Source organism: Neodiprion fabricii, chromosome 6 (assembly GCF_021155785.1).
Source record: "Neodiprion fabricii isolate iyNeoFabr1 chromosome 6, iyNeoFabr1.1, whole genome shotgun sequence".
Classification (NCBI taxonomy): domain Eukaryota; kingdom Metazoa; phylum Arthropoda; class Insecta; order Hymenoptera; family Diprionidae; genus Neodiprion; species Neodiprion fabricii.
Window position 1 is genome coordinate 16,552,848 of NC_060244.1, and position 24,964 is coordinate 16,577,811.

Here is a 24,964-nt window from a genome sequence, read left to right on the forward strand (position 1 = left end):
TGCGTCCTCTTCAGGGTTTCATCCCACTGGCGGGACAAGGACTATTTGACTTCACCTGTTCAAACACAGTCGGCACACATGTCTTTCTTCCCCTTTCGAACCCCCCCTGGCGGTCTTCCAGTACAGAGGGATCTGTCGGCGATGTGCAAAATCCGAGAACGAGACTTCTAATAAGAATCTTATAGCGTCAACTCGTCGATTGTTTTTCTAGTCGGTAAGATTGACTGGTATATTGTCTCTGTAAGATTTCGGAAAGTAGTAAGTTTTGTTTTATTGGCGCGGATCTCTTTTCATCAATATTCACCATTTCATCATTTTAAAAAGTCAAGCGGACACGTTGTACCGAAACGTTTAATGATTCAATTGCAGATCGTTTAGTTTTCAAACCAAAATCTAAATCCATTAAGTAACAAAATTTCAATGTTAAATAAAAATTCACACCCCACAAAGTCGAAATATCTGAGCAAGTCGTTAAAAATGAGTAATTAAAAACGTTATGTCTGACGCAGGGGAAGCCTGCAAGAATTTCCTTCTTATTTTTTTTTGTTTTACTGTATCTCGCGCTGGTTCATTAATTAACGCGTTACGCGATTCCACTCTCACATTCGTCTGAGGAATAAAGCAACCGTGTACGTATACGCGTAACCAAACACCGTACACATACATACGCACAATACGCGGAGGGAAAAATAAAGAAGGGAAAGCACTAGCGGCGCTACCATTTTTTACGCCACTTGACCATCACCGCGTACACGTGGGAGGGGGGGTTCAGCCTCGTTGCCTTTACCTATATCTAGATATACGTTAATACATCACGTCCCCGTTGTCTCGGGGGGATAACGCTAACACAGTCCCTGGACACTTTCGCAGCTGCTAAAAGGGCGTGTCTGACATTTTACGACTTTGCCGAGTATCCACACTTATTTTAACGCCACGCCTGATCGCGTGTCCCCAACTAATCGCCACTCGAATCGACGTCCTTTCGATCTTGCACACGGCCTGTATACCCTGATACCTTGTATAATATATCGATACGGTTAGGTATGCTACCACGACCCATATCCGCAGAATCAGGAACATAAGTTGCGCACATAATAACGTGTTATATTCGTACTTGAGAACAGACGTGAGCGATAAATCAAATCGCTCTTCAGCTTCGGAAACTGTAAGATTAGATGCGGGAACTTGTACGGAGTGACAAGTGGAAATAAAAATTATACGTCGATATCAGCGGTAGCGTACTGATTGTGTGAGAGAGAAGTTTACTCAGGTGATATTGATCACTGACTTTGCATAAGAGACCACTTCGAGTCAGAGTAACGGATAGTACGGCAAATTTGAGAAACGATCGTACCAATTAGAAACCATCATTTGAAATATAATTACCAATCGTAGCTATGTAATTATACTCGACGAAACAGCCGAGGAAATCGATGATTGTATGATATGTTCTATAGGAAATCTATTACACTGTTATGTATATTATATCTACAAGCTTGGCGAACATGCCTCTTGGCATTCTTGACACTAACGAAGAATAATTTCTTCTATTAGGAAAGATACAAGACACTCTAATCCAGAACTTTGGTCACTATCCGAAACGGTCGTTGCCTGCTATAAAATATGTCACGAGGTTGAAGTTTGTAACGTTACTTTAACGTTGCACGTTTAGAAAAATCGTTACTTCGCAACTTCGGGATTGTTTGAAATTCGGCTAGTAAATCATAACAAAGAAAACATGTTAATATTTTGAACCGCCAACTCTTTGAAAGTTGTTCTAAAATTGTACATCGATTTATTCCACGATGTTTCGTTACGTTAAAATTACCCACATCGACATGGCAATGCATCGCATATTCCCCGTTGGATATCCACCCGTTACATAGCCATGGTTAAGAACTTTGTGTAAGTTGAGGTGAAAGTTTCGTAGGGTAATTTCTGTATCTGTATTTACATTTCTAGTATAGTACAGTACGGTATAGTATAGTATAGTAAATGTGGGCGCTTATAGAAACTGGTCTACGAGGCTCTAGGATCTTCCGGCTTATCGATCATCCGGGGAGAAGAGAGGAGGAGTACAAGGGGAAGGATGACTTGCGGCGAGTAAATATTTGCCCAGATATCACTCTCCGCGTTTATCTCTTTAATGCGCTCTGCAAACAAGCCACTAAGTCTCGAGTGCGACACTCCGACCCCCGTACTAATAATAACAACAACCAGAAGGCGCGGGTCCCCGAGGTGCAGATTAACCGTTTCTTCTTGCCAGCTTCCTGGCCCGTTTTTCTCGTCAAAACAAAGGCTCGGTATATAGGTACGAGAAATGCGGAGGGAGAGAAAGAGAGAGAGACAAAAATTGGTATCTGCTTAGCTTGGAAACAAGCCAAGCTACACGCGATATGTTGACTCCCTCCACCATCATATAGGCGAATCCCTTGTACAAACTCGAGGAATTTATTGATATTCATCACGAGAATACTTTCGGAATTTGAGGAAGACCGAATTCTCGAATTTAATAAAACTCGGTAAACATCGACTGAACTGACCAGGTGCTGCCTTTGATAGACGCTTTAAAATTCAAACCGGAATTAATTGGCGACGGTAAACGTTTGATGTTGCGACTTGATTTGTTCTATCGGCGGTGTATCGATTCCCACGCGGAGAATCGAATCACGAAGTCACGAGTAAAAAAAAGCCCGTCACTAATGAACTCTCCTCGAGACAACATCCGCCGATTCGTTCCGCAGTTGGTTCGATGATATTGTAAGAAGGATTAAGATTACAAAGCGTCGGATCGACTGATTGATTCGATCGTATAACCCTTATCTCTAATGTAGACTTCTACACCAGACGCGGATAAGTCGAGAAAAGCCTGTCCTCGATAAAATCAAAGCTGTCGATGATCTACAATATCCATACATGTATGATAATCCCAGAGATCGGATATGAGATCGATTCGATTCTCGCGCAATACCTCGTGTGAGAAAGCATTGCAATAATAATTTTAAATTAGAAATCAACACGTCATATACACGATTTGCAAACGACATAAAAAAATTTCTTGCACGTGTCAGATATGTAACTATTCTGTTGCTAAATATATAGTCGTAGAATAGTCGGAAAGACGGTGAGTTTTATATACACTACGAATTGCTTACGACGGAATGGTGCGTCGACTGTTGTCGTTTAATGCGCATGCGCTACAATTCGAGAGCAGTTGTTGGTCAGGACGACCAACCGTCGTGAAGATAACCTCAAAAATTTTGACAGTGTCGTTGGAAGTTGTGTTCAACATCAACTGCTGTAAACATTTTTAAAGTTACATGTATCACGACGAACTGTCGGCTAAATTTCTGACGGTTGGTCCCCCTGACAAGCAATTGCTCTCCGATCTTAGCGCATGCGCATTAAACTACAGCAGACGACGGACCGTTCTATCGTCAATAATTCACACTGTTCGTAGAGAAGAGGATGATACTTGGATGGCTAAAAAGTATCGAGTTGGCTGCACTGTAAACGCGATTTGATGAGTATCCCAGGGTAGGCAACGCAAACGAACGTACGGTTTCAAGATGATGAGTCAGCAATAAAAGGCGGCAGACACTCGTCGGAACCAGCGGACCTCTTCTCTCCATGGGGGGACACTTTTTCATCATCGCCCCCCTTCGCCTGCCTGAAGGAGTTACGTCATGCGGGATCCCTCGCTCTTTCCGGCCACTTGGTCTTATTAGGGGAAGCCAATCAACGGGACCGCGTCCGAATGAAGCGGGTGCGGGTTCCGTAATTCCGTACGGCCATGACAGCAGGGGACTTTCGTCTGACGTATGGGGATAATTGGCGTGGGTGAAACGACCGCCAGTCAATGATAAATCGTGACTTTTAACGCCGACCTGAACCGCGTGAAAGGGGACACGCGATTATAGTTTCCTGAATTATACGGCCCTGTGACTCTCGCGCCATCGGGGCTCGGATTTAATATTACAGTACAGGATACGGGCTTAGGACGACCTACACCCATCCAGATCAGGGTTGCAATTTTTTTAATGAAAAAGTAATGCATTAACCATTACTTTTTCAATTCGTGATGGAAATAATTTCCATTGCAACATTAAATTATTTTCATTATGAATTGAAAAAGTAATGGTTAATGCATTACATTATAATACACGAAGAAACACAACGCGAATTGGTTGCCTAACGAAATTCGGTCCAGGCTGCCCTTAATTAAAATTAATGCGGTGAATGTCTTTTTCAACTTTTTCACCTATTCGGTAACCAAACGAAATCAACACTGATCGAAATTACGAAGCGTCAGTACAAAGGTACATGCAAAAGGTTGGTTGCCTATCTTTTTCTGGTCCCTACTACAGGGTTACCAGGTATAAACAGGTGAGTTGATGCTATTGTACCTACATCCATCTGTATACTCATTCAAATTTCTATGACAATATAGAGAATTTTATTACCAACACGATGGTATGAGGTTGCCTAGGTAAAATCGTTTCGAGATTATTACCATTCGCTGCGATAGAGTAGAACGCAGCATAAGCTGCTGCTCGTGACGAAGGTACATCGAAAAAGATAACCCTACTGCCGGGAATATCGAGAATAATTTTTTCAGACTTTTTCTACCCTCCCCGCAACCCTCCGAGTGTCTGAAACGATGATATATTGACAATAATAGCAACATTTGTGAAAATTATGAAAAAAACATTACATAAATTCTGTGACCAAAACCAAAAATATTCCGACTATAATTTAAATGGTCAGACTCTGGGGGTGCCGGGGAGGGTATAAAAAATTTGAATAAAATCGCGGACCAAATCCAAGAGGGTGAGGGTCAGACCCTAGTTGAATTGAAGTAGAATGCTCCATATGTAAGTGAACAAAATGGATTTAACTAGATATTATACTTAAAACGCATATTATAATTTACTAACTACATATCACATAATGTCTCTACATTATAGATGGTATTCAGGAATAAATAATGGCTGATGAATCATTACGTAAACTATATTTACCTGTTTGTGCATTTCCACGTTGAGTCCGTACGACATCTCGTAGTACTGAAACACAAATTACAATTAATTATGCAAGCAAAGCTCCACCGGAGTCTCCAGTCAAATTGTGTCCATGCTGTCATCAATATTCCCGTAAACATTCACCAAACTTGCCATTCAACATCATTGGCAAAATTGTTTTTCTTGAAAATGATTCTCTGCCAAAACGAATAGATGAAATTTTGAATCGTGTTTTGACATCGATTGACAAGATTCTAATTCGGTAAAAAAAATTATCTTCATTCAACGGGGGTAAATTATTTTCTCTTCCCTCGAGTTTTTCCGTTATTTAAAAATTTAGGGACAATATGAAACCAATAAAAAAGGAAATAGTAAACAAGTGCACAAATCGACTGGAGACCAATGATAATATAGATTGGTAATTGATCGAAAGGTTTGTGATGGCGTGCGGGAAAAACATGCGTATTTATGCAAATATATATATAGGTGTACATGCAATGTATACAAAGTATATACAATATTCAACCACAGGCCGATCCTCGTAATTATCTCGTTTTCCTTGCATGTTTTACAACCGAAAATCTATACTTAGCAAAGATTCTCTGAATTATTAGGTAAGATTTGGGTATAAGCTGATTTGAAGAATCGCAGAAATTACAAGAATATTCAACGTGTCAGATACGACATAAAAAAATTGTATTTTTGTCACACGTGCATGAAAAATGAGGCTTTGCGCAGCAGTTTAGCAGAACGAACGTAGCGAATTTCACCTCAGTGTCGTAAATAAAGTTTCGCGCATGCGCGGTCCACAATTGCTTCACTTTCGTCCCTAGGGCGAACAAATCGACCACTCGTGTCCCGCAAAACTACCAAGCAAAGCCTCGCCACTTTTCATTCCCGTGTTACAAAAACTACCGTGTGTGACCCCGTGCCAAAAGATGACGATCGCAACTCGTCGCAAACTTCACAATATATACCGAGTTGTATACACAAAGATGACGTAATTTAAATCATCAAATTCTGCTGCTTATGCCCTTATTCTGTGGGTTTTCCTTTTTTTTTCTTCAATCAATTTATTACAAAATTTCTCAAAAGAAAAGAACTCGCACCGCAACGGAATACCCCCATTACGTGTTAACCGCTTCAATAAACAAATGACGGGATTTCATCGACTTTCGCAGAACTCCGAGAACAGAATTATAGCCGGTTTGCGTTATTGCGGTCGCCTCGTAGTCAACTAACATCAACTTCATTTGCGTAAATTTCTGCGCTACTAGAATATAATATAACGTATGCTCGTATTCCGAAAGCCAACAAACACCAAACTTCCGGGTATTGAAGATTAACCGTATGAAAAGGGATCGAATGGATCCGTCGATGTCTGTTGCAGCAGCGTAACTTTTATTCCCTTGTAAGAAATCAAATTGAATATCAAGAAACTCGAGCTCTTACTATAATCGAACGATGCGAAAGACCAGTTTAATGGATTCTGAACCGTTGGGTAGGGTGCGAACTATACCGATATTCGTTCTTCGATTACCAGCTTCGTCCTCCGATAATTATAAATATGTAATGACTAAAAATGTTTTCTCGTGTCAAACGAATATGTATTGTACAAGGAATTGTCGTTTCCGTTTTTTTTTTATTTATTTTTTTACCCACAAGAGAATCCAGTACAAACAAATCTTTTTATACAATCTCGAGAAATTTTTCTATTTATTAGGCAATCAACGAAGAAAAGTTACATACTATCGGTATCGATATGAAAAGTTACTTCTACCTCACAAACGCGAGATGCTACCTGTGCTTGAATGGAAATTATTGTTTGTCACCACGTGACGTCGACGACGTCAATTCAACTGTGACGGATGGTTGAGCAATGCAATGTTGTACAACTTGCGATTATCATCGATGAAAAATAATCGGAGCACAACGTTGTAATCAGACAATTGAAAGGTTTTTTTTTTTCAATTACCCATAATTCGCGCAGTGAATTGTACGACTAAAATCTGACTTTTTTTTCATTTAGTGTCGATTGATTCCGCCCGTTGACTTTCCCCGTTTCCTCTCGGTTACAGGTAAAACGTGATACGAAAGCTGCCAACCCACGTCGACAACGAATGACAAAGATTGAGATTTGAATACTTACAACTGCATCAATCACCATCGCAGTTGAATTGGTCATTATAATAATACGATGCCGTGACTGGAGACATAAATCGTGATAACGGTAATCAGGACTTTGCTGCTAAATACTCCGCTATGAGCACTATACGTATGCATAAACACTATAGGCGTATGTACGTTAGAAGAGAAGTGAGCGTTGCATATTCGCATACGCGATACGTGATAAATTGTACGTACACTGTATTTACGTGCACATGTGTGCATATGCATGTAGCATATACTTACTTGATTGATTTGATTTCATTGTCAGTTAAAAAAAAAACAAGCACACAAGAGCGCATAATTGATATTTTAAGAAACGATCACGTATCTGTAGTACCGTACCACCTATACTATTTAAACTATGTACGTTACCTGTTATTCAATTTATATATCCCGGTCACGGACATTATATGATAACTATTATAGATATACACGATAATTATGAAAGCCAAGCCAAGCCATGCCGAGTGAGTGCGAGTGTAGTGGAGGAATTCGATATTATGCCGGGTCAAGTGCTCTCCGATCGCCTTCTCGCTCCCAAGTGCATGCGAAGTCACCACCTATACGTATGTGTATATGTATATATATATATATGTACATACATACTATGTGTAATACGATAAACCTATTAATCGATCTATACGATCCCCTGCCGTTTGCAATAATAATCGCCGTGCGAATTGAAGAAGTATAATATACTACACACATGCGAATATTTTGCGGTGATAATAAAATTTCCACGACGGTTTTCTGTCAGCAAGTTTGATAGTTAGCCGTATAAGATTAATCGTCTTGCAAATTTTTTCGCGATCACGGATCACCTTCGCTAATAAATGATACTTTGTTACAAAGTGAAGCGATTCGTGTGACGTGTATTCGTCGTCGATTGTTAAAAATTGAACGAACAAAATTTACATCGATAATGAAAAGAGACTTCGTGAAATTGAAAGAATTGACAAAGTTTTCTATGACTTTATAAAATACCACGACTCTCAGATTTGGTAAATTGGGAAAAAAGCACTTCTTGTATGAAAACTTGACACCGTAGAAATTCGTCGAACTTAGGACCACCATTCAATCGTTATTAAGATCATTCGAACAACAAAATTCGAGAGTGAAAACTGTCGTTTTCCGTTGAAAAAACACGACTGCCATTGTGAGATTTCTCGTTCGCGTCGCGTGCGACTTTTTTTCTGTTCAAATATGCTAACGGGTCATTTGAAATAAGAAACCCTTCGTACTCGAACAAAGGAAAAAAAGTGTAGAATAAGAAGAACGACGAAACAAACTAAGAGCTGAGCAAAATAGAAAAAAACAAAACACGCCCCGGACAAATTAAATAATGTAATTTATTGATTGACAGTGTCTCACCATGACGTAGTGCCGCTGCATTTCTGTCTTCTCCTGAGCCAATTTCTCCAACTCCATTTTAATGCTGGACAGAACGAAAAATGCGGGAAAACGTGCGTATTAGTACAGTTAAGTTAACAAAAAATCATTCAAAGGCAAGGCGTCAATTCGCCGCATAAATCAACATTATCGGGTGATATTATTTTTGTTCTGCCTTCGAGCCATCGTATTTCAGAGACGTTGTATTTTATAGGTTCGAGGGTTAGAGTGCAGAGGTCGAACGGATCTACATATATTATTAGGCGGAGTACCAAACCTGACGTGTGGTATCAAACGACGAATTATAATAAACGAAAAAGAATAAACAATGGTAAATAAGAAATATAATATGCTGGTACGCATGTACATAGTATAATTTATACACACGTGTAGGTGCCGTTATTAAAAGGATAATAATAACAACAATAATAATAATAATAATAATAATAACGCCGACAATGATGACGATGATAATAATAATAATAAGCAGCAGGATTAGGGTAAGTACAAAAGTACCTGTTCCTAAAAAGCTCATTCAAACACTGGTTAGTGGGCCAAAACACACGCGGCTGAAGCTAGCAGCCAAAATTAGCAGCCAAACGTTCTAATATTCATTCGCATAGGGTAGCGAAGTGAAAAAAGACAAAATTTTGTTAAACACCTCGAAGCCCCGATACTTTTATGGAATTATGAGGATAAAATCGAAGTGCATTTTTTCTATTTCCATAAAGTTTAACACTTTTGGTCGCTAACTCTGGCTGCTAACTTCAGACTCGTCCAAAACACACATGTGTGATATGATCAAGGTATACACAATAGAGTTCTTCTTCTTATAAATGTAAATTTCAATTAAACCAGTGTACACAATAGACGAAAACACGAACATGCTGTAGCATGTGTGAAAACATTTTTTTCTCAACTGGACTGACATTTTGTTCGTCGGACTCTCGGATTTTTTACAAATATATTTGAAAGAATCTAAAGTATTATTGATATAAGATTACAGTTTCATAATCGTTGAAAATTTGTAATCATGATTCACTTCGATAAGATTTCCAACTGTTTCGCGCAACGACTTAGTGAGTTTCTAAAAAATCGAATTTGAGAAAAAGAATAAAAACATATCAAAAATGATTGAGTGTGAAAAAAAACTCGCGTGAAAAATTTCACACAGCTTTCGTCGCTCTGAAATCATAAAAATAATCTGAGAGATCGACGAAAAGAGTATTATAATAAGTCCAGTCAACAAAGAAGACCTCGTGTCTGTGTCTGCGTGTGATACGCGTAAGACTTTGACCAGCATATCGCATAGCAAAAATCTCTGTAACGATATAATCATCAAATGTAATGAGATATGCAAATGCGTGTATGCATATTGAATTATATATACATACATACACGCGTGTATGTATAACAATGTCAAAATAATAAACACATGTATGCATTGGGAGATTTGTGTTAGATAGACGTTAGAGATACGTGGCAAGTAAATATGCGCATCCATATAACACGATATATAACATAAATATGTACACATAGTATAGAGAATAAATGATAAAGCTTTGTTCGCTCAAATTCTCTGTCTCCTCACCATGACGTAGTGTCGTTGAATCTCGATTTTCTCGGTAGCCAGCTTGTCGCATTCAAGCTTTAAGCTGTTGGGAGGAAAAATTGATTAAAATAAAGAAAAAAATCAGAGAAAGCGTAAATTGAGATTTCTCGTTCACATGACGGGTCAAATATTCCTGTTATATACTGTATACTGGGAGAAAAATTAGCAAGAAAAACACAAGTAACAAACACTGTATTAAAAAAAAAAAAAAAAAAAAACAATATTTTACCATAATAGCTAACTACGTACTGTATACGTATTAGAATGTCGTGAAATGGGGTTGTAAGATGAATATAAATATTTTATCGCCACATTAATGAACAATCGCTGTGAGAAATGTGAATTGAGAAAGAGAAAGCGGAGAAAAGCGAATCAGGATTACTCTTCAAACTGTTTGTACGTAATACTGAATGAAAATTACACGGTGTAATCATAAAAAGCATAAAAAGACGTTCGCGTCACTGATGTTAAACCTCCGATCGCGAGACCGATAGTGACGCTCATTTCTAAAAATAAGAGTCTAATTATCGCCAATTAGCAACGTCACCCTAATCCGTTCGTATGCGGCACTGATTCCAATTCTAGGGGTACAATTTTTTTTTTTTCCACGTCTTACAGCCCCATTATTTGTCACACGAAGGCACTTTACACACGGAAATAGGTTTTCAAGATTCAAGGATAAACAGTTTCATTCCGTGTGAAAAGTATGAAAAATTTCACGACACATAATATATAATAATGCAATGATGTTCGTTCGGAAAAAAAATCTCATTAATTATATTTAAAGAATATTATTTGTCAACTTGGCAAAAAATATTATACGTTGGTATATCACCGGTTGATGATTTCTACATTTGATGATAATATAAATGCCAATGAGTCTATAATTTATCCGCTCAAGTTCCAATATAAACACACTTATTGGTAAACTGAGATATTTTTTTTTCTGAGTACATAATATTGCTCTGAAAAGAAAATACGTGAACGTTTTATTGCAAAAAGGGACCCCAGTCTTCGTTCTTGAAGACATAAAAAAAATCTAGTCGTAATTTCATTGAAAATTTGGATAACTGATCGAAGGTTAACATTCGTCAAGCTGTAACAAGTAAGTAATGTAATCATACGTCAATGTGAAAAATTCAATTTGTTAGGGTTACTAGAAAATTCCGGTCCAATGGGTACCGTTACAATGACGGGTTGAATATTGCTGGAATCACAGGAAAACGTGGTAAAGTAGCTGGTTTTACTCCCCCGTCAAACTGGCAACGTAGTTTATGGACGACCCCTTACGGTGACCGTAACGTTAAATCTTTACGTTTATTGTCGGTTGACTGAATTTCGTCAGTCAAGTAAGGCCACAACGTCAATTTACCGTTGCGCCGACATCAAACGACCGTAAAAGTTATAAGAAAATATGGTACGAATGATCGTAATAAAAAAAAGAATACTATCATATATATCAAATCTTCTGAATACAACCAAAATGCTCAATTTCATTTTTTACTCAGTACCGTAGTTTTCGGAACTATTTATTTACGGGGTCCCTACTGCGGTAAGGCGTTCGTTCGTAATAACACAAAATATGGTAAAGAAACCAACGATAATTGCCTGGGTGTCTCATTATACGCCAAGTGTATAAAATCTATGCGCTTTATCCGACGTTGCAGCAGACAAACAAACAAGTTGCACGTCTTCGGTCGCGTTACACGTTTTTCTAACGGACGGCAAGGAGGATATACGACAGAGGTATACATATAATAAAAGTTATATGTATACTGATAACAATAGCGCGTAGTGTAAAACAAGCCAGGAATATGTTTACACAGAAAATATGGACACTGTAATACGGCTTACGCGTTGCGTTGTATTACGGACGAGGATTTATCAGACACGTGTCTAATATTTTGCCTATGAATCATAAGCTTCGAAGTAACGCTCTCTTGCATACTCAATCTGTCTAATAGGCACACGGGAGTTATATGCGTGTAAGCCGAAAATAGAAGTTTACATAGTTTGCACGTCTGTTGCAACGCCTTGCGGGAAGTGTGATTATTATTACGGTATTGAAAAAAGATACATCGGGTAGCAAAAATATTTAATATAAAGAAATAATTGAAATAAAACGTCGCTGAAACTACAAGCTTTTTATTTTACCTCAAACAATTATGTAAAATTCGAGTCAACAACAATAATGTTTGCTGAAACAATTTTATTCGTCATCCAGGAATTTTGCAACGAATGACGTTTTTAATTTATTTCTGTAGTCAACGCAATATCATGCGTAAGATTGTATTAACAACGACTGATGTTCTTGTAGAATCTACCTGCATTACAATTCTTGAACAACTTATTGTTAGTTTATCAGTCATTTTGCGTAAATTCAATCATTATTTTGCAATACTTAATACACACTGAACCAACGTATGTATAATATCGTTACGAAATATTTAAACTCGTCGCATGGCATTTAAAAGAACAGAGTATTGGCCAAAAATTGTAATGAAAGTAAATTTTCAATGAACATCTCATGTTTTAGAACCAATACAGGGAATTCGAGGCAAAACAGGCAGTCCGGTTGAACGTGATAATTTTACAGTATTCCGATGTGTTTCGAACCAAGGAAACACGGGCGTTTATTTTACAATGAATAATTTAGCTCGATTTTCCGCCCTGTGTTTTTATTTCTGAAAAACATCGAGAAACGTGAAAGACTGTTATCAAGAAATATATTCAAGACTTTTGATCTTACCGACCGTTTTGCCTCGGACTTTCCCGCACCGAAACAGGAAAAAAACGATTGTAATTACAGCACACAAATGTTGTATAACTATTGAGTGGCATGAATAATATAATAATTGAATTATACGTGTTTTCTTCCATAATTTTCTCTTTATAGGGCAAATTGAGCGGTCAAAATATCTACATAATTGGTGACCTGGAAACAGTTGAAAATTGTTTTGTTTCACCATGCGTTACGTACTGCGATGAAAAGATAAATTTATAACAAACGCACACACGACGCGACGTTCGTCACTTCCCCCTAAAGCATTTCTCGATTACACAATAATTAATAATTAAGTATGTTTGCATCTTTCGTCGTCACATTCACTTACAACGTTTATTCAACAATCTAATCTAATCGCACTGTGTAATCTAATGACATTTTCCTTTCTGCTTATTTTCGCATGTACGTACATATGTAAAAATTGTACTCGAGCTGGTGAAACAAATTGTTGGGTATTTAAATAGCCGGAATATTTACCAGAGATCAGGATGAGGTCAAGATACAGAATTTCAAACGATTCTTGACACCGATGCACCATTTGTTTTCCTCTGGAGTTGTTGGACTTTTTTCCTTTCATTGATATAAAATGTTTCAATTGCCTTTTTACGGTCGCAAAGATACGTATGGTTTTGGTACAAAGAAAGTCGATATCAAACACCGTGTCAAGAACTCGAAGAAAAAAAATCGAATGTTAATAAAAAATAAAGTTTTGCGTTTCCACGTCTAAACAACAGAAATTCAAATTCGCAATCTGTCATGACCTTCGGATTTAGTACTTTCAATTTCATCCACGTCTTGGCTAATCACATGGCGGCATTTGATGTTGCGCAAATACGCGAATGATGGGAAAAAAGAGACGAAAAAAAAAACACTCATAATTTGTTTGATCCTCCAGAAATTCCTCTCTATCTGTTTACCATCAATTACTAGCAACTTACTAATAAACTGCTTTAAATGCTTACACAACCATTTACTGTAAGGTTATGCTAAAACGTTTAAAGCATTTTTACACGGTTAGAGTAAAAAACAAAGGTCGCGTGATCGTGGTAATCAGTTTCTTGCATAAAGAGCTGGTGAATTTCACACGTCGCGGGTTCGTTAACACAAGTATTATACGATATACCCGAATTCAAAGACACTCGTGACTCTGCGATAAAGCCGTGATACAGCTCAATAACCAACGAGTTGTATAATATTTGTATAAGAAAAAAAGAATTAGAAAATAAATAAACAAATAAAAAATAAGACGAAGATGAAGATACAGAAATTGAGCAAGCTACGCGCGTATAAAAACTTGGGGTGTGACGTATGGAGAGGACTGGCTTTTATCTAAATTAGCACATCGATGAAGTGTGCAAAAAGCGAATCGACATTTACCACATTACAAATTCTCTTCATATTGTAGGTTAATTAATTAATTAAATTATTTTTATTCATGCCACTCATCGGAATTGCGTTTTACCATACGTGGTACTGGAGATTAGTGCAATTTTGAAACACCACCGCGAATGGCACGTCCTAACGGCATTATCAAAAAATACGATGAACGCCGATCTGCTTACGCTAATCGATGGATCTACTTACTTGTGATATTGTGCTTGGAGAAAGCTGAACTCTTCCTTTATCCTGTCGCACGATTCTACAACTGTGAATTTGAACGGTTGTCCAGGCTGGGGGGGTCCCTGAAAATGAAACAAAAACATGACGTCATGAGTCGTTTCAATTTTATAAATGATCAGTGATGGTCTTTGCATGCTTCGCGAAGAACCGAAAATCCGACATTGAGGAGTAAAAATTAAAATCGAGTACAACTGTAACAGCGTGAACTTTCTGCGTGGTAAACCTACTAAATTTCCAAAATTATACAGAACCGTGAAAAGATCAAAAAATCCAATAATCCAATTCTTCGGTAGAAAAATACTTGTAGACCAATTTCTACGACGGTATATTTCGAATAACAATTTCACGGAATGTAGGGAGGAGTAATGACGGCTAGTGAATGCTGCACTAGAGTAAAATGAAAAGCGTTGCATGATTCCTGCAATTTGAGCAATCAACGTGCCGTAATGAAATAACGAACCCCGCACAATTCTTACAGAAAATTGGCAACCGGCGAAATTTGCTGAAACTGTGCCACTTTGCGGACCAATCTGTACTAACCAACAGTTGTTATCATCGCCACGTGTCGATCCGACTTTGCTTCTACAAAAAAATTGTTGTCAAATGTTGGAAAATAATTGAACCCGAGTAGACCGATGTATGTGTTGTATACCGTAAAAATATCAATGTCATATCATCAATTCTTCACGTTCACAGTAGAAGAGCATACGTTGAGAATAATCCCTAGTAGTTGGATTTGAACAATTAATGGAAAATAAAAAGGCAATCCATAATTCGTCTCGTTGATACGCGATATCTATTATTATACCATGTCCCTGCGACGATTAGAAAAATAACTGTGGCCAATTACAGTTCGAACAATATTTTGATAAGAAAATATAATTTTCACAATTATTCATAGTCAGCGTTGCACGTGTAATCGTTTGAGTCACAGTGATAATTTACCTATTTTTACCCGCTATTTTATATCCATCGTTAGTATATTCAGATAACTTTTCAATATATTTCTTTGCGGTTTTTTTTTACTATTTCTGATAGTTTACTATTCGGCTTTGAATACTCGAGAGTAATTATTGCGATACAATGTAAATTATTATTGCTAGAAACAAATTGATTGAAAAAAATTGTGAAGGTTGAAGGAATAATTCATTTCCGAAAAAGTTACCTCTCTGCACCTATACATGTATTACATAGATTACAAGTTTTCGTGACCGCTGATCACGAATCTGAAAGTGGATTTTAAAAATTCAAGACGACCGATCCAATATGGCGGGACGAAGATTTCAAATTCGATCGAATCCAATTAGCGACCCCAAAAACCCCTGCATAGAGTTTTTTTTACAGTATTCGATCAAATTTGAAATCTTGGTCTATCACATCGGATCCGCTATGTTGAATTTTCAAAATCTGATTTAAGATTTGTAGACTGCGACCCCAAAAACCATCGAATACTATCTTGTTACAAAATTTGACTCGGCACAGCAATGCGTGTCTCAAAGGGTATGCGTATAGGGTGAATAGAAAAGGTGTAAATTGCGCTATTAAACAGCAGGAGTTTCGTCACGTGTGTAGATGGCTGCAGCTGCGCATGCGTTTGAGCATTATAACAACGATTACAGCTGCTGCCGGAGAGGAAGAATTAGCCGCGGCTGCTCAAGGTGTTGCTCTGCACCCGGTAATTAATTCGGTATGGTAGTTTTAGGTGCAGCGGAGTATTAATACACGATGAGGATCGAAACTGGCACGGCACGTTGCACCGACTACGGTGAAAGTGCGGAACCTGTAGACCGTAACCCTCCGACTCAAGCGCCTGCACGAGCGCGACGGTGGAAACAGGTGTTAATTACATGTTCACAGTGTCCACCAGGATTACACGCTATGGAACCAAAACTATAGGTGTCGTACCCTACGGTGCACCGAGATACGCGAGCCCCAGTCATTACCTCGCATCATGGCGGACCTGCCGAGTTTAATGGGCCGCACATGCGAGGGCACGCTATTCCAGCAGTGGCACAATTTTGCAATACCGTTCTAAGCGTCCGTGTTGACCACCTTACGGTTCACGGTGCGATCCGAAAATCATGGAAAATGAAGAAACTCATTTATCGGAGAATGGGCCACGAAACAAAAGTGTAGGAACTTGGATTTTCAGTAAATGGCTGTTGAAAGTGAGAAAAATAGTAATACACAGTCGTACTGGGGAATTTAAATTTTAATTTTAATTTTAATTAGGTGCTTTCATCTGATTTTCAAAATCTTCTCACCTTCAACAGCCATTTACTCAAAATTGGCCCGGAAGACGCCCCATTCTGAATTCAGATTCGGATTCAGCGATAAAAAGTACGTAAGAAAACATATTTCGCATGCCGAGTTCGGACACTTTTCTTTTTTTTTTGCGGGCCTGTGTTTTCGCTCGCGAACTTTGTGATTTGCGTGTGGGACGCATATTAATCCTTTTTTTTTTTTAACAAATGGGCTCTGAACCACGGTTAACAGAACATTAAACGAGATTCAATATTCAATTTAACAAAGACACGTCGACCAATTCAAGATTCTCTAGCAACTGTTCAGAATAATGGAAGAAAGCAACGTCGACCCTGTGCTTTAGTAGTCCTCGACGAAATGTCGAGCGGTGTAAAACTAACTTGAGCACGGTTTTATGTTGCAAAGTGAGAAGCGCGAAGTGATAGGCATTTCAAACAAATGCCTGTAAGCTAGTAAACTCTGTGCTACTCGGTCCGAGCTTATTTGAATCTGTTTCTTTCCTTAGTACGTTCTTTATTATAAGAAGAAGGCCAAAAGATAGAAAACGAATAAGAAAAAGTCTCGTTCCACCTGCCGCAGTTCTCTTACATAACGCATTTATTGGTATAGCTTTCGAAAAGAAACATGCATGAATTGAGCCCCGAAAAAGACGGCCGGACAGTCGCGCGTGGGCTTTTAAAACGACACAAAATCGCGAGATTCAGATTTCGCCCAGTGTCATCAATTTTCACTTATCATCTCAACGAACCGTTCGGTCGGTGTGTCATGCAATGTCAACATCGTAAGAAATTTACGATGCCCAGATCTATTCCTTTGAATTATCGTCCCAGCTTATTACACACCTACATGTTATACGTAGCTTTTCCGCTGTCTCGAAATATTGAAGAATTTGTAACACGTATTGCGGCTGTGTACGTATAATATCAAACTTCGCACAACGGGCAACAAGAAGGCAGGGAAGGATACCCGCGGGATCATATTTCTTGAATAAATTTGTCACCCCTTTTTGTTCGAATTACGTGCACTCGTGCAGAGCAGACTCTCCCCGGTTAAACGACAAGATGCAGCCACTCGGTTGTATACGAATGACTACTTGGCAGTTTGCCGTTTCTCTCCACCCGCCCACGGAACACCGAGTCAATGTTTGAAATTCTACAGATTAACCCTATGAGTCATACTTGTAAATATTCTTACCACCTGTTCTATATATATATATAGGTTTTGAATACACTAGAGTAATTATTGCGATATAATGTAAGTTGTTATTGTTAGAAACAAATTGATTGAAGAAAATCATGGAAATTGAAGGAATAATTTATTTCCAAGAAAGTTACTCCTCTACGCATATATACATGTTTTACATAAATTATAAGTTTTTGGGGTCGCTGATTACGAGTCTGAAATCGAATTTAAAAAATTACAAATGACCGATCCAATATGGAGGACGAAAATTTCAAATTCAATCGAATCCGTATACGTATATTCGTACATGTGTGTGGTGTAGCAGCAACGTAGCTCGTGATGGCATCCAAGAGGAATGACCCCTTGCTCCCGTTCGAACGACCGACTAAGACAAATTGTACAGAAGCTATCACTTTGGTCAACCAGAAAGCATAACAACAACGATAGGTTTGTTAATAACACGTCGATTCGCTTCGTACAATGGGAATTGAATGGCAAGTCTACTCGGAATGAAAGTTAATCTTATACCGACCGTGTAGTGAGCTTTTGTTGATATTCGCGGTGAATCACTGAGCGATTTGTTTCAGTAAGTACTGTGAAATGTTGTTGATTCGCTTTGCACTGAGGCTATCTCAGTTCCAATTTAACCGATATCCACTAAGGACGGTGACTAATTGTACTACTAAATTGATTTAAACTATAAGTCTCCGCGAGGTTTAAAGTTAGTAACGTTAACGTGATAAAACATTGAGAAAAAACAACGATTTTAAAATTGTACAGTAAAATCCAAAGAATTCGGGTTTTAAAATATGTGTACCTTCTGAACTTTATTGCGATTTACGGAATTTCAGATAATCGTAAAGTTGCGAAATAACGATTTTTCCTAAATAAGCATCGTTAAAACAACGTTATTAACTTTTAACGAAATAAGTAACTAGTAAAAATATAACTATATTTTGACTAGAGGTTTAGTCAGATTTGGTGATAACTATACTTAACGTAGTTTGACCAGTTATATCGATAATAACCAGACACAACATCTACCGTAGAAAGTATTCGATTTCGGTTTGAACCCACATTTGAACAGTGGTTCTCTCAGCGCAGGATTCATTCGTAATGAAAAAATCTTAGCAAATAAATATGGCAAACAATTTATATCATGCTTTTCGTTCTAATTACACATTCGCATCGAAATTTCGCTAGAAAAAGAGATTCTTGGAAATGTATTGCTACGGGTATTGCAGAAGCAGGAAAAGTAGTAACAAATTGCAGTCTCTCAACAGTGCCGGAACAGTACAAGAAGGTAAGCGATTTTCTAGAAATTCCGGCAAGCGTCGCTTCACGAAAAAGTCGCAAACTCTCTCAGAGCCAGCCACTTATGCACGCGCGTATATATTGTTTACAACGGTTAGACTCCCATTTCAATTTATTTTAACCTGAAAAAATATTTGTGTGTCAATATTTTATCAACACATCCATTTTTTTTTTTTCTTTTTTTCATTTATACATAATTATTCGTGCAAGCGATTTACATGAAAGACTGTGTGTTTAAATGAAAATAAGTTTGTTTACGTGGTTAAATAGAAATGACAGACCGATTGCGTTTGATGCGCTGTCCTATTGAGACAGTTGTGCTTCAAAGATAAACTTGGGCCCGGGAGTGGGGGACAGCAACCGAGTACGAAAGCGGGGAAGCAGCCCTATTGAGAGAATGCACTGTATAGCTAACTGTACATTTTTGCTACTAGGGAGCTTGTTACTGATACGAAAGTGATAAATGGAGCACACTCGCTGTAGTAATTTGTGGAAGAAAATAGATTTTTTCGCAGTGACAAATCGTTTGTCTGGCACGGAATCAAAATATTTTGATATATTATCGGAGAAACGTTTTTCGAGATGCAAAGTTCACCGAACTTTGGTTAAGCCTCGAAGCTTAAGTTGTATAATAAGTAGGTACACAAGCGAGCCGCTCGACTGAAAAACCAAGAATTGTTTTGAATACGTTTTCGAGGATATAAACTTTGGTAAAAATAAAAATCACGCTTACGGACGAACCAATGTCGAAAATTAAAACCGAGTATGAATAAAGAAAAACCTTAAGCCAGTCCCAGGCCATTTTTTTAGTAAAATTAATCCCTTTCTTGAGAGGTAAACTTTCTTGCGATTGCGAAGGAATAACCCAGAAAAAGAAAAACAAAATTAGGAACTCCGCCCGGTCTGATTCTTTCAAATTCCAAATCCCGTGATACTTATAAACGTCAGACAAGCTGATGTAACAATTAAGTAGGAAATCCAATTCTTCCGCAACATCAAGCTTACAAAAAGCTTTCCAACTCACCTTGATACTTTGTATAACTGTGCGCATAAGCACACGTTTCTTTTTTTCCTCTCTCTGATCACCTTCTCAAAATCCCCGTTTATACTGTTTTACTGTGTATCACATGTATTTGTAAGTATGCCAAGAGAAGACGGTGAATCTTATCAAGCCGAACGGCTGACCGCGCATGCGCAAAATAACAGATCTCTATTGGTCGGCAAGATCGTACCGCGGTTATGTTTTCGTCTACCAGGCAGAGTTGCCAACTTACTCGAAGCGGGGCACGAGATGTCAAAACTCTCCCGCGTCAACTTGTGAATTGAAACCATGATTTTACGATGACTCATCTTGATAGTCGTCGTTCATCGGTTGGTTGACTATGAAAGTTTTTCAAACCTAGCATCACTACCACCAACTCTCTTTAACCTGCCTTAGCCGACAGTTGAAGCTCGGAGTGGTCAGCCTGTACGCAAATTCGTCAAAGCTCGCGCATGCGCGGTCCGACTTTACTGTCGCCTACTAAGAATAAGTTTCACAGTTTTCCCCTCTCGGTATGGCGACATGTATACGTATGTACACGGAGTTGGAGGATGGAAGCGAGAGGGCTTGATAGAAGCCTTATGCGTTATAAACGTTGAACAGCTACAGACTCGCGTGTATTGACAAAGGTAGGTATACTAGATGTGTAGATACATACAATGTCGTACAAAAGACGCGCACGTCGCGACGGCGTGGCTTGTGAGTTCGATAATTGAAACGCAAACACGTGGCTAATACGTAGGTACAGGTGTTTAGCAGTTCTGCTGGAAATGCCTTGATAATACGAAAAATATACATCGTCCCGTTCGGTTTGAAGCCGAGGAGCAAAAGGTTCTTTGCTTATTCCTTTCACGTCTACAAAGGTATATTTTCAACTTCACTAATTGTTAGCCGTATTAAGGCGCAGCGGCCGAGCAACGGCGCCGCATTATGCATCGTGGCATTGTTTTCCGTTCTCTGGCGGTGGTGTGTTCTAATAGAGAACCAAAATAGGGTACGCCGCATTATTAAACGACACGGCAAATATCGTCGCACGTTACAGGTACGTACTGGAAAATTGGCTTTTGAAAAGAAAAGGTTATTAACCCGTGATGCAAGTTGGGCTCTATTGGCACATCCCCTAAGGGAGATAGCCGGAGGGGAAAGAAGAAGTTGGGCTGACTAAATTTACTTTATTTACATAAAACTGAAAGTATGTAAGAATCAAAATTAATGATTTGGAATTTTAAACTATTTGCACTGTGTTTTAGGGTGTATGTAAGTGATTTGACGATTTCACGTAACATCAAACGAATCTCTTATTTAATAACTTGATACTTTTCAGCAGTCGCTATTTTAGGATGAGATTCGATGCTCTCTCTACAGTGAGAATACGTAATGTGTGATAAAAGATTTCAAATCTTTGACAGTAATGATTTCAAGCGGTTTTGGATGATAATTTCGAGTGTTACTAAGATAACGATTTCAGATTTTCAGTTAGACATTGTAGTAACAAGCTACCGATGATTTTGAGTTCACTGACGAATTGCCGAAAATAGCCGAAACTTTTTAGTTCTAAAATATACATGCCACAAATCGACGACAGATTCTTTAGACCCTACATTTGTTCAGTTGTGAAATGACGTGCTAATAATTTTTTATATATCTGCGATATAAATTCAATTCCAAGCTGTTGGTTGCTACCTACCTACCTACTAATAGTAATACTTGTATTTGTCCAGATGAATGAAAAATAAAAAATCGGTTTTGAAACAAAACATTTTACAACCCACGAATAGTACACGTTATACTTCCTTCAGTTTCGTATTCGAATAAGCTAAACATTTGTACATGTAATGACTTGTAAACGCCGTGTTCGATAAAAATGCGGCATAGAATATATTTGTACTAGACGACAGACAATAGACATACAGGGAGGGCCAAAAAAAAACCTAACGGATTTAAAACTTGAATAAAATCCGAACACATCAACCAATTTTTAGAAGTTTTCTTTTCATTTGGACTCGAAATTAGAAGAATAAACCGTTCGTTTCATGTTTCAAAATCCAAAAAATCTATTGCATGCCGCAGCCTCGTCAATGGATGACAAAAATTTTTTAACAGCGACGTGTATTTTTCCCTCATTCTTGTTATTTTTCACATTTTAAAATTCTCTAAGAATTCTTATGATCAACGTGATCGAAGATTTAAAATATAAATAATAAGCATATTAAGAGACAAACACGCATTGTTCTAGATATTTCGTAATTTATTGAACCAAAGTAAATTAGGTCTACAAATCGTAATTAAAGACGGAAATTAAATTGAAAATTCTTTAATATTATTTATTTCATTCACCCAGCAACATTTTCGAAACTCATCTTTCAAAAGCTTGCATTTCAGCAAGGAATAAAGATTTTTCAGATTTCCCAACACAAAAGTTTTATTCTTCCAATTTGGAGTTAGAAAAGAGTATCTGAAAATCAGTCGACGCCTTCAGATTTTACTCACGTTTGAAATCGATTTAGTTTTGTTCGGCTCACCCTGTAGGTACGATTATCTCCTCATCTTCACGGATGCCGAAAGGTTTTTCCTTCCCCTTGCCTCTCAGGATCAGAAAGGAATTCCGCGGTTTCGACCGATATATATCGTAACGTAATTCGCTGCTATATTCTCGCGAATGCGGATTGTGCCGACCACGGCAGGCGACGTATGCCGCCATCCTCTAACCACTTGCCGCTTTATAAATGCACGTAGGTAGGTAGATGGCGGTGGGTACTCGGTGTACGTGGTCAGTGGTCAGCGGTCAGCGGTCAGCGGTCAGCGGTCAGCGGTCAGCGGTCGGTGGCTCAAAGTTGCACCGATCGCTGCTTCGATCCGCGTTATTATACATATGGAGGATTCCACGTCAGTTCGACTAACCTCTGACCCGTGGCTAAATACAAAAATATTCCAAACAAAATTGAAGTGGGCGGGCAAAACGGTAATTTTTTAACAAATTGATCGTTTTGTTTCTTTGTTTTGGGGGGATTTTCAGAGTCCATATTCCCTGCAACAACAATCCGTAAATTTCAATGAAAATATTTAAAAAATATAAAAATTTCGAAAATATTGTTTTTTTTTTTTTTTTGGTAATTATGATTTTGCAATTTTGAATTTTTATTGAAACTTCCAGATTGTTGTATTAGGTAAGATACGTGGAACCCTGAAATTCCCAAAAAAAATTATTTATGAGTTGAAAATTACGGATTTATCTGCTCACTTTAAATTTTTGTTGAAATAATCTGTCTGCCAGGTATGACGTTATATGTAGGTATACTGTGTGGATTACACTTACAGAAATCAACAGAGTAAAAGATACGGAGGATATCAATTCTACTTTATCCTTTTAATTAACTCTCTTGGAACAGTCGAGGATCCTCGCTAAAATCCCGCCTTCTTGGGTAATTTATTCCATCAGAATGTAGTGCCGCTTTTATTACCGAACAGCGAGACGACGTGTCAAGCCTAATCAGCGATGGTTCATATCATATAACTCGTTTATACACCTATATACGTTACACAGAAAAATAAAATGACACGCGTGTCGAATGAGCGTGCAATTTTCCTCGTATGAATTACGGGGAAAAAATGACGTGTAATAATTACAAAGCACACATGTGCGTAATCATTTATTACAAAATATTTTTTCTATTAATTAACAATAAGAGAAAATTCGAAATACCAAACAAAAATTCGTCTCATGTAGTATATGTGTAATTTGTTACAGATAAATAATTTTTTTCGAAACGAAATTATTTAGATGTTTCACCTAGGTAGGGGGAAAAAGTAACGGAATGTTTAAAAATAATGATTTCACCTTCTTTTCTTTGCACCTTGTATACGTGCAAATAAAAAGATCAACTGTTTGAATTTAATTCAACTTAATTGACTTAGTTATAGCCACTCGAGATTTTGAACGGTTGCTTTTCTGTTCGATTCATAAACTGTACAATGATACCACCAACGTATGAATGATAGCTTTGTTTTGAAAGGGCTTTCCCCATTCTCTTACAGAACGTTATCGCCTTATATTCGCGTTTATATTACAGAAGGCCAGTGATAAAAATAAAATTTTTATCGCTTTATCGTACGTGAAAATAGATAACAACGGCAAACGTTTTACGAACTTTTATAACTCGTGAAATGTTATACGTATATATATTTGTACATTAGGGTGGTTCGCTGAAAAAAAATTATTTCTTTTAAGTGCTGCTCCCTCATGAAACTGTTGTTTATGATGAAACAAAAATTCCCTGCAAATTCGAGCTCGATCGAATAAGATTTAGAGGTTCCGTTTTCGAGTTTTCGATTTTACATTGAAATAACACGTAAAAAAATGATCACCTTAATTCACCGTCGATTTTGCGTGAAAATATAGACGAAAATGAAAAATATCAAGTATTATATTTAGTACAACAAAGGTCTACAGATGTTTTATTCAATTTTGCATATTTTGAGAATTACTGTGAGTTAAAACTGAAAAAATGGACAAAAATCTAAAATAATCGTTTTATATTCAGAGAAAATTGAAGTTTTTATTATTT

General features: G+C 37.8%; 2 protein-coding genes across 6 annotated transcripts in view; one reads left to right on the plus strand and one right to left on the minus strand.

Annotated features, from left to right (window-relative positions):
- Positions 1–24,964, plus strand: part of LOC124184990 (fasciculation and elongation protein zeta-2-like) — a 467,596-nt gene that overhangs the window by 290,248 nt on the left and 152,384 nt on the right. The window lies entirely within an intron of this gene.
- LOC124184912 (protein groucho-like) overlaps positions 1–24,964 on the minus strand; it is a 66,384-nt gene that overhangs the window by 29,886 nt on the left and 11,534 nt on the right. For 3 of the 5 annotated variants that reach the window (XM_046575119.1, XM_046575120.1, XM_046575118.1), the window contains exons 2-4: positions 14,561–14,658; positions 10,171–10,234; positions 5,022–5,066 (exon numbers count right to left, since the gene is read on the minus strand). In XM_046575119.1, the coding sequence (XP_046431075.1) occupies positions 5,022–5,066; positions 10,171–10,234; positions 14,561–14,658 (207 nt within the window). Of the gene's footprint in view, positions 1–5,021; positions 5,067–8,561; positions 8,626–10,170; positions 10,235–14,560; positions 14,659–24,964 lie in introns of all 5 variants that reach the window. The other 2 variants (XM_046575117.1, XM_046575121.1) reach the window with 2 other exon arrangements.